Here is a 14,791-nt window from a genome sequence, read left to right as displayed (position 1 = left end):
TACAAGGGGCATGGCTCCTTCTGCAATTGTGCAATGAACAACCTGCATGGCTGCATGGGTTCAGGGGTCAAGATGCTTCTAGGCGCCAGAGCCAGTGCCACCACGTTCCTGTCGCAGGGCCCGGGACACCCAGCCCCCTGGTCTGGGGTAACGATAACAGAGCACACAGCACAGCCCACACGGCACCACAAGCTCCGCAGACTTTCTGAGCCCTTCTCTTAGAGCCCTGGTCTCTCCACCTGCAACAAGGGAGGTTTGGATAACTTCACCTTTGGGAACACCGCACCTCCCCCCTTCCCTTCTGACTGAACTGCGACCCCCTCCCCCTCCCCGGGCTCCATCAGGACCCAGTGATGACTCGGGAGGAGCAGGCTGGAGATGGGTTTATTGATGGTCCCGCTTCGCGTCTGCAAAGCTCAGCGCCTGCCCTTGAGCTGCGTGGGGTGAGGTGCAGATCTGGAGAGCAGAGGGGCCCAGCGTGCGGGGAGCAGCAGAGAGGGAGGCGAGGAGGGGCCGACGTCGCTCGCGGCACCAGGCCCGCCCTGGACACATTCTGGCCAGTCAGTCCGCGGACAGGCCACGGTGGCCTCCCCACCTCTCCCCTCAGCCAGGGCCCTCCTGCACTCCCACCACCCTGCCCAGTGGGACAGCCCAGCCCGGGCTCCCCTGATGAGGCTCCTCCTGGAGGGGCCGTGACTGCCAGAGACAGCTGGGACACGCAGGCCTGCGCTCGGACGGAGGCCCGCTGCCACCCCACACCCCAGACCCTGTCCTCGTGCGGCGGGGGGTCCTCTCTCCTCCTCCACAGTATTCACACTGGCTCTGTCCTTGGTCAGGAACACTCCTGTCCCCGCCTGGGCCAGGACAGAGGGGCCCGTACTAGCCCATGGAGAACAGAGCGGGAGCTGGAGCCCTGGGCCCGCAGGTGGCAGAGGTGGGGCTGGAGGTGTCAGGCCCGGGCCGGCGCTCAGCGGCTGTGGTAGATGCGGAGGCGCTGGGCGATGTCCTGGCGGCACAGCGGGCAAGTACGCAGGGGCTGGCAGCACTGCTGGCAGCAGCAGACGTGGCCGCAGTTGAGGAAGATCATCTGCGCCTGAGGAGAGAGCGCGGGAGCGTCTGGGCCCCAGCCCGGCCTAGCTCCCCGGGGATGGGGCAAGGGAGGTCCCCCGGCCGCTAAGGATCTGACAGCACGGTCGTCATGCGCCAATCAGCACAGGAGCACGTGCCACCGCCCTTCTTGGTCACTCTCTCGCCCTCTCTGTAACAGCTGTGCACGTTTTTCATCCCCACCCTATCTCACCAGCCCGGCTGTTGGATGTGCACGTTGTTCCCAATTTTTGGTTTTTCTATGCACTTTGCCCGGACCCTCGGTCTCAAAACCACCCCAGCATTATGGATTAAAAGCCATGGAAGTGTGTCTATTCTTTGCTTTAGCATTTCCTCTTTTTAGTAAGTTATCCTAAGGAAGTAACCAAGGATGTGCTCCAAATTCTGTTCAAGGCTGTTCAGTATAGCACTGTTTGTAATAAGAGCTAGGAAGCCACTTCCGGGGCTCAGAGCAGGGGTTTGGTTAAATTTATAACCACCAAGGCCCCCTGTATCACCGCATTCCCCGAGCCCAGCAAAAACCACAGGGTAATCAAACTGCTAACGTGGCGACCTTTTCTAAGTAGGATCACACTCTGGGGGGAGGGGGGGTATTTTATGCACTACATTGCTGAATTTTTATAATAGGCACCAATTTTGTTACAGTTTTTAAAACAGGTTTTAAAAAGTCTCTTCAGAGAAAACTGCGTTGTTGATATTTAATGACTTAATGCATACACGAAGGGAAACTTCCTAAGTGGGAGAAAAAACTCTCTTTTGAAAAAAAGAAAAAAGGCCCAGAAAATGATGTTAGCATTACTCATGTTTGGGTCATGGGATCATGGGTCATTTTAATTTCCTGTTTTTTGCCCAGGAGGCTCCAGACGGCAGGCGCTGGGCAGGCGGGTGGGGGGTTGGGCCCGTTGCCCCAGACTTACCTCCCGTTCCAGGCACACAACACATTCTGAGGTCTGGGCCTCCAGCTCCGCGCGGGGGGCTGATGGTCTCACTGCCTCGGGAAGCTCCTCAGGGGCCGTGGGGAGGACCTCGCCCTGGGGTGGTTTCAGCAGCTCTGTGGGGACAGAGAGGCTGAGGCAGGGTCATGCCCACCTGACCCCAATCCCTAGGGCCTCCCCTGGCTCTGCCTGCCCCAAGTAGACAGTGAGCTGGAGGGGAACGGGATCTGACCAGGATCCTGCCTTCCTACACACCCTCTTATTCCTCTTTGCTGAGCCTCATTCCCCCACCTGTAAAATGGGACAGCTAGGACGCCGGTTAACTGGGGCCTCCTACCCCTAACACACCCTGAATCCTTCACAGCCACCCTGCAAGTAGGGCTCATCACTGTCAGAGATGAGAAATCGGAGGCTCAGAGGGGGAAGCCACTTGCCCGAGGCCACAGGGCCATCTGGTGGTAGAGCTGCCCTGCAGGAGCCCTGGGTAGGACCGGACCTCGCTTGCTCGCAGATTCTCCACCCAGGGGCCCAGGTGCAGGTGACCCAGAGGAGCAGGGAGAGGAGTGACCAGCTCTCAAGGCTGCTCCCCCTGTCCCCCGGCAGAGCCCCCAGCATGTCCACTGCTCTGCCCTGGATCCAGCGTCCCTTGCCTGGGCCCCAACCGCCACGAAGGAGGACATGAGAATCGGTGTCTCTCATTATCACACCACGTGCACCAGTGACATCCCCAAGTCTCTCTCCATCCCTGATCCCCATCCCCTCAGTTCATGTTTTTCATTTATTCTACGGGTTAAATTACAAGTAGTATTTTTTATAATTGTAAAAAACCTGAAGTTTTTTTTAAAAAGCCTATCACAACCACTGTAGACCCTCTAGGGGTCACGGTGTCCCCCCAGACCATCACTGTAAGGGGGCGCTTCTATATTTAATATAACACATATTGGGTCCTGGGATCAGAAAGAGAAGCGTGGGGAGAACTCCCGAGGCTCTCCTGCCCTTCCCAGCCCAGCCCCTCCCTGCAGGGCGGCCACAATCAGGAAGAAGCCCTATGGGTTAGGGTTAGCCTGTCTCTGCCTCAGTTTCCTCATCCCTCAGATGAAGGTAACAATGGTGCCCACCTCACGGGGCTGCAGCAAAGGTGACCTGACACGGTGGTCGTCAAATGCCTGATACCCGTCCTGCTCAGCACACGGGAGACCCGACTCCCGCGCCTTCCCCTGGGTCAGCCGCAGCACCTGCCCTCTCCCGGGCCTCCGGATGAGGGCAGGGCACCTCCTTCACAACCATCACAAACACCTTTCTACGTCCAAACCACAGGCCTGCCCTGGGGCGCAGTGCTGGGCACGGGGTGGGCACTGGTCCGGCTGGTTTCTCCCTCTGCTCCAGGGATCCTGAGTGTGTGGTTCCCGACGCGTGTAGGGTGGGTTTAGGGAGGCCAGAAGGGTCCCCAAACTGCTGTAGGAAAAGTTCTTTTTCTCCATTTTTGGAGTCTGCTTTTCCCATTTATAAATTGTTCCTTTAGGAGGGAAGCTGAAGGACCGGCCAGGGTTAGAAGTGGCCCTCAGGACTCGTCCTGAACTGTAAACAGGTGGCGCCCCCAACCGCAGCCCCCACGTAAGGGCTCTGCTCAGGAGAGGGCTCAGCGTCAGTACCTGGCCGGGCCCTGGTCGCGTCCAGCAGCTCCTGGGCTCTGCGCAGGATCTGGTGCTGCAGGCCGGCTTCCGAGACGCCCACCTGCACGGACCAAGGAGGGCAGGTCATGGCCTGGGCTGGGCAAGGGACCTGCTATGCGGTACGGTCAGAGCCACCACCTCCTCCCTGGCTTCTAGCACCCTCAGCTGGAAACGTGGAGGCCTACGAGGGCCTGCCAATCTGTACAGCAGAGGGAGACACCGAGGCCCAGAGGGAAACCAACACTAGTAACAGCTACAGTTTAGCAAGTGCGAAGCCCGTGCAGGGGCTGTGCTGACAGCTTCACCCGCATGACCTCCCGTCACCCCCGTGACGACCAGGAAGTCAGGACCCTCTGTCGCAGTTCGCACGGTCAGGTGGTTCACACCGAGGCTGAGTTGCTGAGAAGTGGCCGTGCCACAATCACATAGTCCCTCAGCCTCCAGAGACAGTGCTCCTGAGCGTGGGCCACACAGCCGTGTCGCCCTTCTGAGCCCCGGTGTCTGCGTCAGCCGAGGGCTGGGCAGTACAGCAAAGCGGTCAACAGCATGGACCCCGGCACCGGGCCAGCCGCCTGGGCTGGAGTCCTGGCTCTGCTGTGTGACCTCGGGCAAACTGCTACCTTGCCGTGTCTCAGCCTCCCATCCAAAAAATGATGACAATGTCAGCACGTGCCTGCCCAGGTTGTTGGGAAGATTCAATGAATTCGTATGTAAAACATGCTTAGAACAGTGCCTGGCACTGTCAAGTATTTGCCGGCATCGGTATTTGTCTCTTTTTGAAGGGTAAATGAATCAGTGCAGCATGTACCAGGCTCGGGCAGTGCTGCTGCTGTGATAACTGTAAATCCATGGGGTGGGGAGGGGGCTGGTCCAGATGAGCTCCAAGGTCCTGGCTGTCCAGCCCTACCAGGTGAAGATCCAATCTGAACAAGGCGGGGCAGGGGGGCAACAATCTGGGGTCAGCAGCACCCACAGCCCTGGCTTTTGTAGCCACATGACTAGGGGCAGATGGGGCACATGCTCTGGCCTTCTGGGAGCAAGGTGGCCCTGGGACAGCTGATGATGCAGGCCTCACCAAGAACTGCGTGAAGAGCAAGTGGCCCCTTGGCTGGGTCGGGCCAGGGCCCTGCCCACCACCCTCACCTCCCCCGAGTGGCAGCTGCTGCCCACCTTGGCCAGGTCCCCAGGGCCCATCCGGCTCAGCATGTCCAGTGAGATGCGGTGGTGGGCGAAGATGGGAAGGTAGTGCTCGGCCGACAGCTCCACCAGGAGGGCCACCAGCTGGCGCTCCAGGCCTTCTTCCTACAGGACAGACCCCAGGGAGGAGTCAAGCGCACCACGGACGGGGGAAAAAACCAAGAAGCCATTACTTACTTACAACAGCAAACAAAGAGTTCAAATACATATAACATAATATGTAAAACGTATTCTTGGAACTTTTCCTACAAAAATGGATATGTAAGGGCAGAGAGATAGATGCACGAGGAAGTTAGTTCACTGCCACTCTGTAAACATGACAGTGTAAGCAACTTAAGTACCCATCAAGAGGGGACTGTTTAAACAAATGAGGGCTCATGCAGATCCTAAATGCTGTGCAGTCGTCTGGAAACAACGAGGAGATCTACGCACACAGGCCTGGAGAACAGCCCGTCACTATTGTTGAGGGGGAAAAGGAAGTTGCCAAAATAGCCTTATAGAAGGACTCCTGTTTTTTTTTTTTTTTTTTTCCCTGGTTGTGCCACGTAGCTTGCAGGATCTTAGTTCCCCGACCAGGGATCGAACCTGTGCCTGCTGCAGTGGAAGCGTGGAGTCTTAACCACTGGACCACCAGGGAAGTCCCAAGAAAGACTCCATTTTTATTAAAAAAAAAAAAAAAAAAGGGTGTGTGTGTGTGCGTGTGTGAGAGGGAGGGGGGGAGGGGGGGAGAGATGGGGAGAGGGGGGAGAGAGGGGGAGAGAGGGGGAGAGAGGGGGAGAGAGGGGGAGAGAGGGGGAGAGAGGGGGAGAGAGGGGGAGAGAGGGGGAGAGAGGGGGAGAGGGAGGTGGGGGAGGCTGGGGACCATGTCTGTCCCATCCGCAGCCCCTGCCCCGGGGAGTGCACAGCGGGCTGCGGGTCTCCGCTCCGCCCAGCAGTGACGGTCTTTCAGTCACCAGAACCAATGCTCCTCCCTCTCCTTTCTGTCCCTGTCCGGGTCGAGCACAGGACCTGGTGCACTTAGTCACCAGAAATATGAATGGAATTAAACTGGACAGGTCAGGAAGCCGGGCATCGCTAAGGCCAGAGGCTCCTGCAGGGTGGACACCAGCAGTCCTCACCTGCAGCTTCAAGGACAAGGGTTTCTGGTTCAAGAGCCGCTGATACTGAATCAGCCAGTAATTCTCCTGCTTAGTTTCGCTTTTGGCTTCTAACTCCGTCTGCCAAGAAGGAAGCAGACACTGTTAGTTACAAGTCAGCGAATAGAAACTATAATGACAGTGACACCTGTGAACTCTGCTCCTCTGAGCACGTGGATGACTTGGTATTTTACAAAGAACTTTCCTACCCACTGTTGCCTCACCATTTAAACTGCTGAGCCCGGAAAGGCAGGAAGCATCACTACCCCCACTTTACTGCTGAGAACGATCTCAGACACAGCATACCTGGTGGGGGGACCGGAACCTGGGCTGCTGACAGCTGGTGCCCGTCCCCCCCCTTCCCCGGGCATCATGACTTGGAGGGGGACACCTTCTCATTTGCTTATGGGAAGAGCAAAGCACTAGGCAGCCGTCTTCTTCCCCCAAGAAGGCTTGGCGTGTCCTCTGGGTGCCAGGCAGGGAGAGAAATAAGATTCTAAGGACACCTGCAGCTTCCGGAGTGGGCTTCACCTGACAAAGCCGGAGAATTATAAACATGCTATTCAAACCGATTCCTCCATTCCATCACTCAAACATTCCTGAGTGCTGTTCTGGGCCAGGCACCGTTCTAGGTGCTGAGGACACAGCAGTGAACACACGATACTAACAGCAGCAGCAGCAACGTCAGGGCACTTCGTGTCAGACCGTGCTGTGCGCTGGGAGATGCCCTTGTACTTAATTCTCACAATTCTGTGAAATAGTTTCTACTTCACAGGTGAAGAAACTGAGTGATTAGTTCAGAGTGATTACCAGCCAGCCCAAGGTCAAAGAGCTGCCCGTGTCGTGGCCGGGATTCAGACCCAGGTCTGTCTTGCCCGGAGCCTGTGCTCTCAAGCACCCAGCCACCCACCCAGGACTGCAGCCGCGCGCTGGGGGTCGATGTGATGTGGGCGGCAGGATTACACTGCAGGCATCTCCCCAGCGCCCCCTAGTGGCCCCTCCTGTACCTTGCCGAGCTGGCTCCCCTTTTCTGGCCTGGCCCTCTCTGGGCTGTGGGCACACCTCTCTTTGGGAGCCCATGACCCCGATGGTCACGTCCTGATGAGGTGGACAGTGAGTCCCCGAGGCCCCTTGAGGGCGGGAGCACACGGCCGCGGCATGGCCGCCCCTGCACAGCACTCAGGGCGCGGGTCACACATTAATGCAATTTGAAGGTGATGGCAGTGAGGCAGCGTGAGGAACAGGCAGCTTCTGACTGGCACAAACACGCCATCTGGGCTCGTGCGGGGCTCGGGAAGAAACTGGTCTCGCCCCTTTCCATCCCCGGCACAGGGCCTGGCCCACGGTGGAGCTCAGAGGACGTCTGGGGTGGTAACAACGCCACAGGAAAGGCTGGGTCCTGACCACTCAGGTGCACTTGGGCTCTGGAGGAAGTGACCCTGACCTGCCACCCTAAATGGGGCTCTGCCACCCTGATGATGTGCCAGAATCAAACCCATTTGGGTCCAGGGGGCAGTTGGGCTACTCCTGTAGAAGGCTTACTAAATGGTCTGCCCTGGACACACCAAGTACTCTCCTGGGCATCTGTCCTGAGCAAATAAATACCCATGGCTGTTCTTAAACACTTAGCTGCCGAGACAGCCTTGCTTACTAAAAGTAAAAAAAATGGGAAGTATGCTTGACAATAGGCCAAACGAGGGCCCATCTCAACGCAGCCATGGAAGGAACGCAGAGGACACGAAAGACAGGAAAGAGCAGGTGGGAAAGGGGTGCGCAGTTCTGTGTTACAGGCACGTATGCGCATCACCATAAACATGCATCCCGATGTCTGGAAAACATACCTCAAAATATTAGCAATAGACAACTCTCAGAAGTGAGATTCTTTTCCTTTGTACTTTCCATTTTTTCTTTGACAAACAACTATTACTAGACTAATGGAAGTGTTTCTAAGAATGGCAAGAGCATTTAGGGAAAGAAAACCCATGAGCAACTCTGGACGCGGAAGCCAGACGCACCAGGATATCCCGGAGCTCCTCCTCTCGCTGTGTCTTCTCTTTGAGCAGCTGCTGGAGCAGGGAGCTCAGGACCCAGCGCTGCTCCGAGATCATCTCCTGCAACACAAGACCATGCCTAGTGCTGGGAAACTCGCAGTACCCCGGCCCAAGAAGTCCCCGCAGCGCCGCGGCAGGATCCCCCTCACTCAGTTCTCAGCTGGCAGCCGGGGGCCACAGTGGGTCCGACTCCATTCAAGGCTCTGTCCCTGATCTCAGGCTCAGAGTTGGGGAAACAGAGCAGAGGGGCCTCTCTGCCCAAGCATCCCCTCCCCACCTTCTCACCAGCTTGTACCTCCCTTCCCCAGGGGGTAAGGCCAGGCACGGGATCTAGTGACCGAAGACAGTGCAGTGGTAAGAAACATCAAACAAAGGAAATGACCAGCAGCAGGTACCCGACTTCAGTCTCACTGACTACGGAGCACGCGGACAGAAGCAAACAGCGGGAGGGAGGGTGGGTGAGTGACCCACGCCAGCCGGGAAGGCTCCACACAGACGGAGTGATGTGCAAACCCGAGAAAGCCCCATTTGTGTCCGCGTTCCACTCTTCTCCTCCTCTTGGAAACCCCATGGAGACCCCGAAAACAGGAGCCCCACGGCGCTAATGGGCAGGATGCATGAGCACCCACCAAGCACGGTGGCTGCATCTTCTTTCAGAGCAACACCAACCCCCGCAAGGCTGAGGGCTTTCCATTTGCTAGCCCACTCCTCTCTGACGGCCCCCAGACACAGGCTGGGCCTGGAAGACTATTTCCCTTTTATGCAGGGGAGACATGGAGGCCCAGGGAGGGGAAGCGACCTGCCTAAGGTCATACGGTGACAGACCCGTGGGACTCCAGACCCCAGCGTTCTTCTCCTGCATCGAGAAGCCCATGAGACAAATGAAGACTGCTCCACTGAGGACAGACACAGGGACGGTGACAGACAGAAGCCTCTGCTCAAAAGCCTGGTACGGGGCACACGTCCTCACATATCACTGATCCAACCCTTCTGCGTACAGCTGGGGAGACTAAGGTACAGAGCAGGGAAAGGGCGGCCCCTCCCCGCCTCCCCGCCTCCCCGCCTCCCCGCCTCCCCACCCAGGTCACACAGCAAGACTGTGCGGGGACGACCCGGGTCCCAGATCTGCTGTCCAGAACGCTGTCTGCTAGTCCCTGCAGCCGCCACACCTGTGTGAGCAGGACACCCAGGCTGGAGTTCACAGGGCCACAGCTGGGCCCTCTCCTCAGACATCCTTGGGACACCAAGAAAGCTCCTTCCCCAGAGGATGTCAGCCGTGAGAACCAGCGCCCCAGAAGCATGACTTAGAGAGACAGGGAGCTCAGTAGCAACCCAGCTCCAAAACAAAGAAAACACGGAGATGGAGATGCAGCCTGGGTGAGCCTTGGCAATGAAACCCTCCTTCCTCTGACCCTCCTGCCTAGCAACGGGCTGATCCCAGCCCTAACCTTGGCCTGCGCTGGGCTCGGCCCCCAGACTGGGCTCCCACGAGCCTTCTGGGGCCAGGGCATCCTCCAGCATCACTGCCTTGTCTGCTGGAGAGCAGCTGAGAGGCGGTGGGGGCATTAGTTGGGGGGTGGGGGGTGGGGGACAGGGCAGGCTAGGGAGCCCTACATACCTGTAGTGCCTCTGTGTCCAGGGATTTCCTCTTTAACTCCAGCTGTGTCAGCTGCAATAACTCAGTTTCTATTAACTTAATCTAAACAGAAGACGAGACAGGGGTTTTTTAATTCACATTAACCACGGTTTAATCCTGTGCCGCTGCTCTTGGATGGCCAAGTGGATCTAAGAATCCTTTCTGGGGGCGCCCTGCAATGAAGGGGACCTGTGTACCTTGGGAACCTCATCAGCGGGGGTTTAAAAAGAATTCGTTACTTCATGGCCCTGAATGCTTTGCTGCGTGGACACTCTTGTCCTGGACAGTACTGCTGATCAAAAGCCGGGCACAGGGCCAGCCCAGAATGGGTGCTGATCAAGGTATGTGGAATGAAGGGGCTTTCCTTCAAGGTGAGGACCAGAGTGAAGAACAGACACGGAATTCTCACTGAGCCTCTTACCAGTCCAATTCTCTTGCTTCCTCTAAACAGCTGTCACTGAGGAGTGCAGAGGGCAACGGAAGGGACTGAATAATAATAACAATAATAGTAGTAGCTGATATTTATTGAGATTCCACATGCTAGGACCGTGCTGTGCAATTTATTTGCATCATTTCATCAATACCTATTAGGAGGTATTATTGCCTCCATTTTACAGACAAGGAAACTGAGGCTCAGAGAGGTTAAGTAACTTGCCCAAGGACACACAGCGGGTAAGTGAGTGTGCCCTTTCCTTGGGATGTCCCTGCTTCTCTGAAGGGGAAGAGCTGGCCTGGTGGGTCAAAACCACCCATAGTGAGAATGTCTGGTAGTCATCACATACCTTCAGGGTGTGACTGGGGGCTTTTAGCCCTCGGGGTCAGACCCCATGGCCAGTGACTTCTCTACCCTGTGCCTATGACCTTTGTCCCTATGTTCCTATGACCCCACCAACTCCTGGTCAGAGGAATGAGATTCATGTCTGGCAATGTGGGATTGAAATTAAAGGGGGAAATAAAAAGGTAAGTTGGTTTTGGCAAAAAAGAAGAAAAAGAAAAAAACAACCATGCAAAATGTGAAATTCAAAGTGTGCTGAATACGAGGTGATGCGCGTCCCGTAGCCTGAAAGCTCGCTCTGTCTGCCGCCACCCAGGCCACGCGCTCAGGGAGCCCAGTGAGCCAGACACAGCCCTGCTGGACGGGGGTGGCCAAGAGGCCCAGCGTGGGGTTCGCCCAAGGCTGCCCGCAGGTCAGCAGCAGAGCCCGGACAAGAGCACACCCCCTCCTCCAGGCCCAGGTCACTCCTCAGCCGACACCAGGCCCTGCCTGCTCGCTCAGGTGGGGGTCAGCCTGTCCCAGCTCCTCAATCTGGGCCGATGGGGACACTGGGGTCTGAGCCGGCTGAGGAGTCCTGCCTGCGGCTGCCAAGCAGTCAAGGCCTCCTGTCCCTCAGCCCTGGGCATCATGAGAAGCAGCAGGCACAGGTCCCACCTGCTGGCATGCACAGTGCTGCCCCAGGCACCTCCTGACACCCTGAGTAGGTTCCATGAGGCTCAGTGAGGGGAGGGAGGTGCCGGGGAGACCTCTTGTCGGGCTGGCGTGGAGCTCCCTCCTCACGTCTCTGAAAGCCCACAGGGCGGGTCTGGGGGGGGGGGGACCGCAGCCTGCGCTCACCTGCTTCCGGATCTGCCGATGCATCAGGTCCTTCTTCACCTGGAGAGCCTCAAAGGCCGCCTTCTGCATGGCACTCTGCAACAGAGAGCACGGCCACTCAGGGGGCTCGCAGGGAAAACAAAATCTGCGTCAAAGACACCTTAACGTATGCCTTTTCTGTTTCTTAGAGAGACGACAACTTTTCAGCTTGTTTAATTTTTTAAAATAATACTTATTAAGCGCTTACTACATGCTGGACACCGTGCTCATGGCTCTTCCTGTGCTGCACATGGAAGAAGCGATGATGAGGGTACCTTCACTGCCCCATTTCACAGATGAGGAAAGTGAGGTTCGGAGAAGTGAACCGGCTGGCACTAGCATGCAAGTCTGTCCAGCTCTCAGCCTCACCTTAACCACGAGGCCTGACATCCCCTCTAAGAAACAGAGCACTTTCCTCAGACAATCTCACAAATACTAAGTCAAAGCGTTTTGGAAGGAGAGAGAGATAGGAGTTGGGGAGAAAGGAAAGAGGAAATGATGGGTCAGGGAGTGGCAGGACAACATCACAGAGGAAGAAAGGAGGGAGGTGATATGAGGGTCGGGGAATGAGACTCCAATAGGGCCTGTAGGGAAAGCTGGGACTGAACAATTTGGACACAGGAGGGAGGAAATCACAGGGGTCCTTCCTGGTCCCGTCCGCTCAGCAGCACCTGCTATGCACCCGTTAAGCTGGCGGGAGAGCAGATGGAGGTGCGGCGGGGTTGGAAGTGAGGAGTCTGGGGGCGCACTCCACGGGGTGGGTACCACCGCCTTCCGCCCGTTATGTCCTCATGATGGAGCCCCACGGAGCACGGGGAGCGGCTGCCTGGGGAGGGCGCTTCTCTAGACTTCAGTGAGCGGAACCCACCGCCCAGAGAGGCCTCTCCCTGCCCCTCATCCTGATTGTCTGTGCGTTTCTCAGCCCTCTAAGCATCTTGGTTCTTGCACACTGTCCAGGAGTCCAGGACGGCGCCTCCACGTGGAGTTCTGCCGCTCTGCTCCGGGCTCCCCGCGCCCCTCCTGCCCCCGTCCTGAGCCCCTGCCCCCAGGGCTCACCTCCTGCAGGATCTGGCTAATGGCTTTGTTCTGATCCATCTGTTGCCAGGACAGAATCTGCTGGAACCGCTCATCCATTTCAGCCATGCTGCCAGAAACACAGCAAATTCATGAACATTTCCTGAGCACCTACTATGTGCCAGGCACCTTGGAGGAGATGGAGATAAACCATTTATTCATTCAACAATACTCATGGAGCACCTGCTGGGGGCCACATCCTGGGCTTGGGGTGGGGGGCGGACATGGAGCTTTGTCTGAATCCCATGGCCCTGGATGGAGGGTGACGGAGTCTCTGTGTCTCCAGAGCTGGGGAGATGATCTCCCGGGCCCCGTCATCCACCCCTCCACTGGAATCCTTCCTACGATGCCCCCCCTGAAGTGGCTGCCTGGCCTTTGCCCACCCACCTCCACCAACAGGGAGCTCATGACCTCCCAGGTGAGCCACTCAGGCTGAGAGAAAGCTGTCCTTCCCGGGCACTAACGTCTCACCCTCCACCCCAGTGTCTCTCACCCTGGCGGTGGACCTGCTCTCATCCCCCTAGAACAAGTCTAGTGACTTTGGCACAAAAATCCAAACTCTGCAAACCTAATATGTCCATACTTTGGTACAATCTTGGGTTTAAGTTTGTCTGTTTCATAATAGTAGCTGTTATTTATTGGACCCTTATGTGGCAGACAGTATGATCATTAATGCCCATTAAATCCTCCAACAACTCTAGGAGTAGGTACTGTGATTTATCCCCTTTTTTCTGATAAGAAAATTGAGGCTCAGGGAGGGAAAATAACTTGCCTAAGACTTCACAGTTAGTTATAGAAGTGGGATGTGAATCCATGTCTGTCTGGCCCTAGTGCCCACACTCCTAAAAACAAGGTCACACCACCAGGAAGGAGGGAGACCCCCTGCATCTGCAGGGACACGGGGAGGCTGGCGTGCTCCAGGTGCCCGGTGGGGGGCGGGGAGGAGGTGGCACCTGCACTGGAGCCACCCAGGTGGGAGGAGAAACACAAGGGCAGCCAGGGCTGTTGGCCTGTCCCTGTCTGGGGCTGCTAAGCATCGAAGGAGCTTTTCCCAACTGGCTCTGCCAGGCACTGCAGCTCCTTCAACAAAGCCACGGCGCTGGGGTGAACTTGGAAGGCTAGACCCAAAATGGCTGTCAGCATGAAGGCAACCCCATCACCGTGCCCCCTTCAGTGCACACCACCCATGACCCCCGGAGATTTATAACTACACCATGGTCAAGAGCACACTGCCTGGGTCAAACCCTAGCTCTGTCATCGGCTAGTTGTGTTTCCTTAGGGTCCAACTAGAAAAGTCACTTAGACCAGAGGTAACTTGCTCCTGACAACATGGCCAAAGGTGGGGTGGCCCAAGGCAGGAGATTCCAGTGCCAGCTCTCACCCTACGGCCCTGGGCCCTGAGCCAGCTCCCCAAAGTCCCTCACGCGGGAAGCCTCTTCCTTCCCTTACCTGGAACAGGCCTGCTGGACCAAGTTCTGCCTCTGAGCCTCGGAGGCCATCTGGATGAGCTGGGTCTTACAGCTCTCAGTCAGCATCTGCTGCATGGCCGCTGAGGAAACATGGGGGTGGGGTGGGGACAGGGCTGAGCGGCCACTCCTGGGGGGCCTCATGGGCATTACCTGGGCATCCACCTGACAGTCACCCTTAGAAAAAAATCTCTTTTTTTAAACTATAGAAGTAACTTCAGCTTGAAAGTCTGATTAGTTGTAAAACACTGAACAACATACACATAATCTTCTATAGTCTCGTCACCCAGAAATATTATTACATTTTGATATATATTCTTCTGGTTAATTTTTAATGCATATTGATGGATTTTTAAAAATTTAAATGAAAGAATTAAAAGCAGGGACTTGAACAGATATTTGTATACCCATGTTCATAGCAACATTATCCACAATAGGCAAAAAAGGTGGAAACAACCCAAGTGCCTATTGATGGACAAATGGGTAAACAGAATGTGGTCTATCCATGCAACGGAATATTAATCAGTCTTAAAAAGGAAGGAAATTCTGACATAAGCTACAACGTGGATGAACCCTGAAGACATTACGCTATGTGAAAGAAGCCAGTCACAAAAGGACAAATACTGTATGATTCCACTTATACGAAGTACCTAGAGCAGTCAAATTCATAGAGACAGAAAGTAGAATGGTGGTTCTACAGGGTCCGGGGGAGGGGGAATTGGGGAGTTCCTGTTTAGCAGGTATAGAGTTTCACTTTGGGATGATGAAAAAGTTCTAGAGGTGGATGGTGGTGATGGTTGCACAACAATGTGAATGTACTTAATGCCACAGAACTGTACACTTACAAGTGGTTAAAATGGTAAATTTTATGCTTTGTATATTTCAC

General features: G+C 55.9%; 1 protein-coding gene across 3 annotated transcripts in view; it reads right to left on the bottom strand.

The window, feature by feature from the left end:
* Positions 1-368: 368 nt before the first annotated feature.
* Positions 369-14,791, bottom strand: part of LRSAM1 (leucine rich repeat and sterile alpha motif containing 1) — a 45,261-nt gene continuing 30,838 nt past the window's right edge. For 2 of the 3 annotated variants that reach the window (XM_059925668.1, XM_059925669.1), the window contains 10 exons: positions 13,889-13,988; positions 12,422-12,509; positions 11,348-11,422; positions 9,718-9,798; positions 8,064-8,159; positions 6,031-6,129; positions 4,886-5,017; positions 3,695-3,776; positions 2,025-2,158; positions 369-1,093 (listed from right to left, as the gene is read on the bottom strand). In XM_059925668.1, coding sequence (XP_059781651.1) covers positions 968-1,093; positions 2,025-2,158; positions 3,695-3,776; positions 4,886-5,017; positions 6,031-6,129; positions 8,064-8,159; positions 9,718-9,798; positions 11,348-11,422; positions 12,422-12,509; positions 13,889-13,988 — 1,013 coding nt within the window. In that variant the 3' untranslated portion in view covers positions 369-967. The remainder of the gene's footprint in view (positions 1,094-2,024; positions 2,159-3,694; positions 3,777-4,885; positions 5,018-6,030; positions 6,130-8,063; positions 8,160-9,717; positions 9,799-11,347; positions 11,423-12,421; positions 12,510-13,888; positions 13,989-14,791) is intronic. The other variant, XM_059925670.1, reaches the window with a different exon arrangement.

Source organism: Balaenoptera ricei, chromosome 6 (assembly GCF_028023285.1).
Source record: "Balaenoptera ricei isolate mBalRic1 chromosome 6, mBalRic1.hap2, whole genome shotgun sequence".
NCBI classification, from domain to species: Eukaryota; Metazoa; Chordata; class Mammalia; order Artiodactyla; family Balaenopteridae; genus Balaenoptera; species Balaenoptera ricei.
The sequence above is the reverse complement of the archived record's forward strand: the minus strand, read 5'-3'. Positions and strand labels throughout refer to the sequence as shown.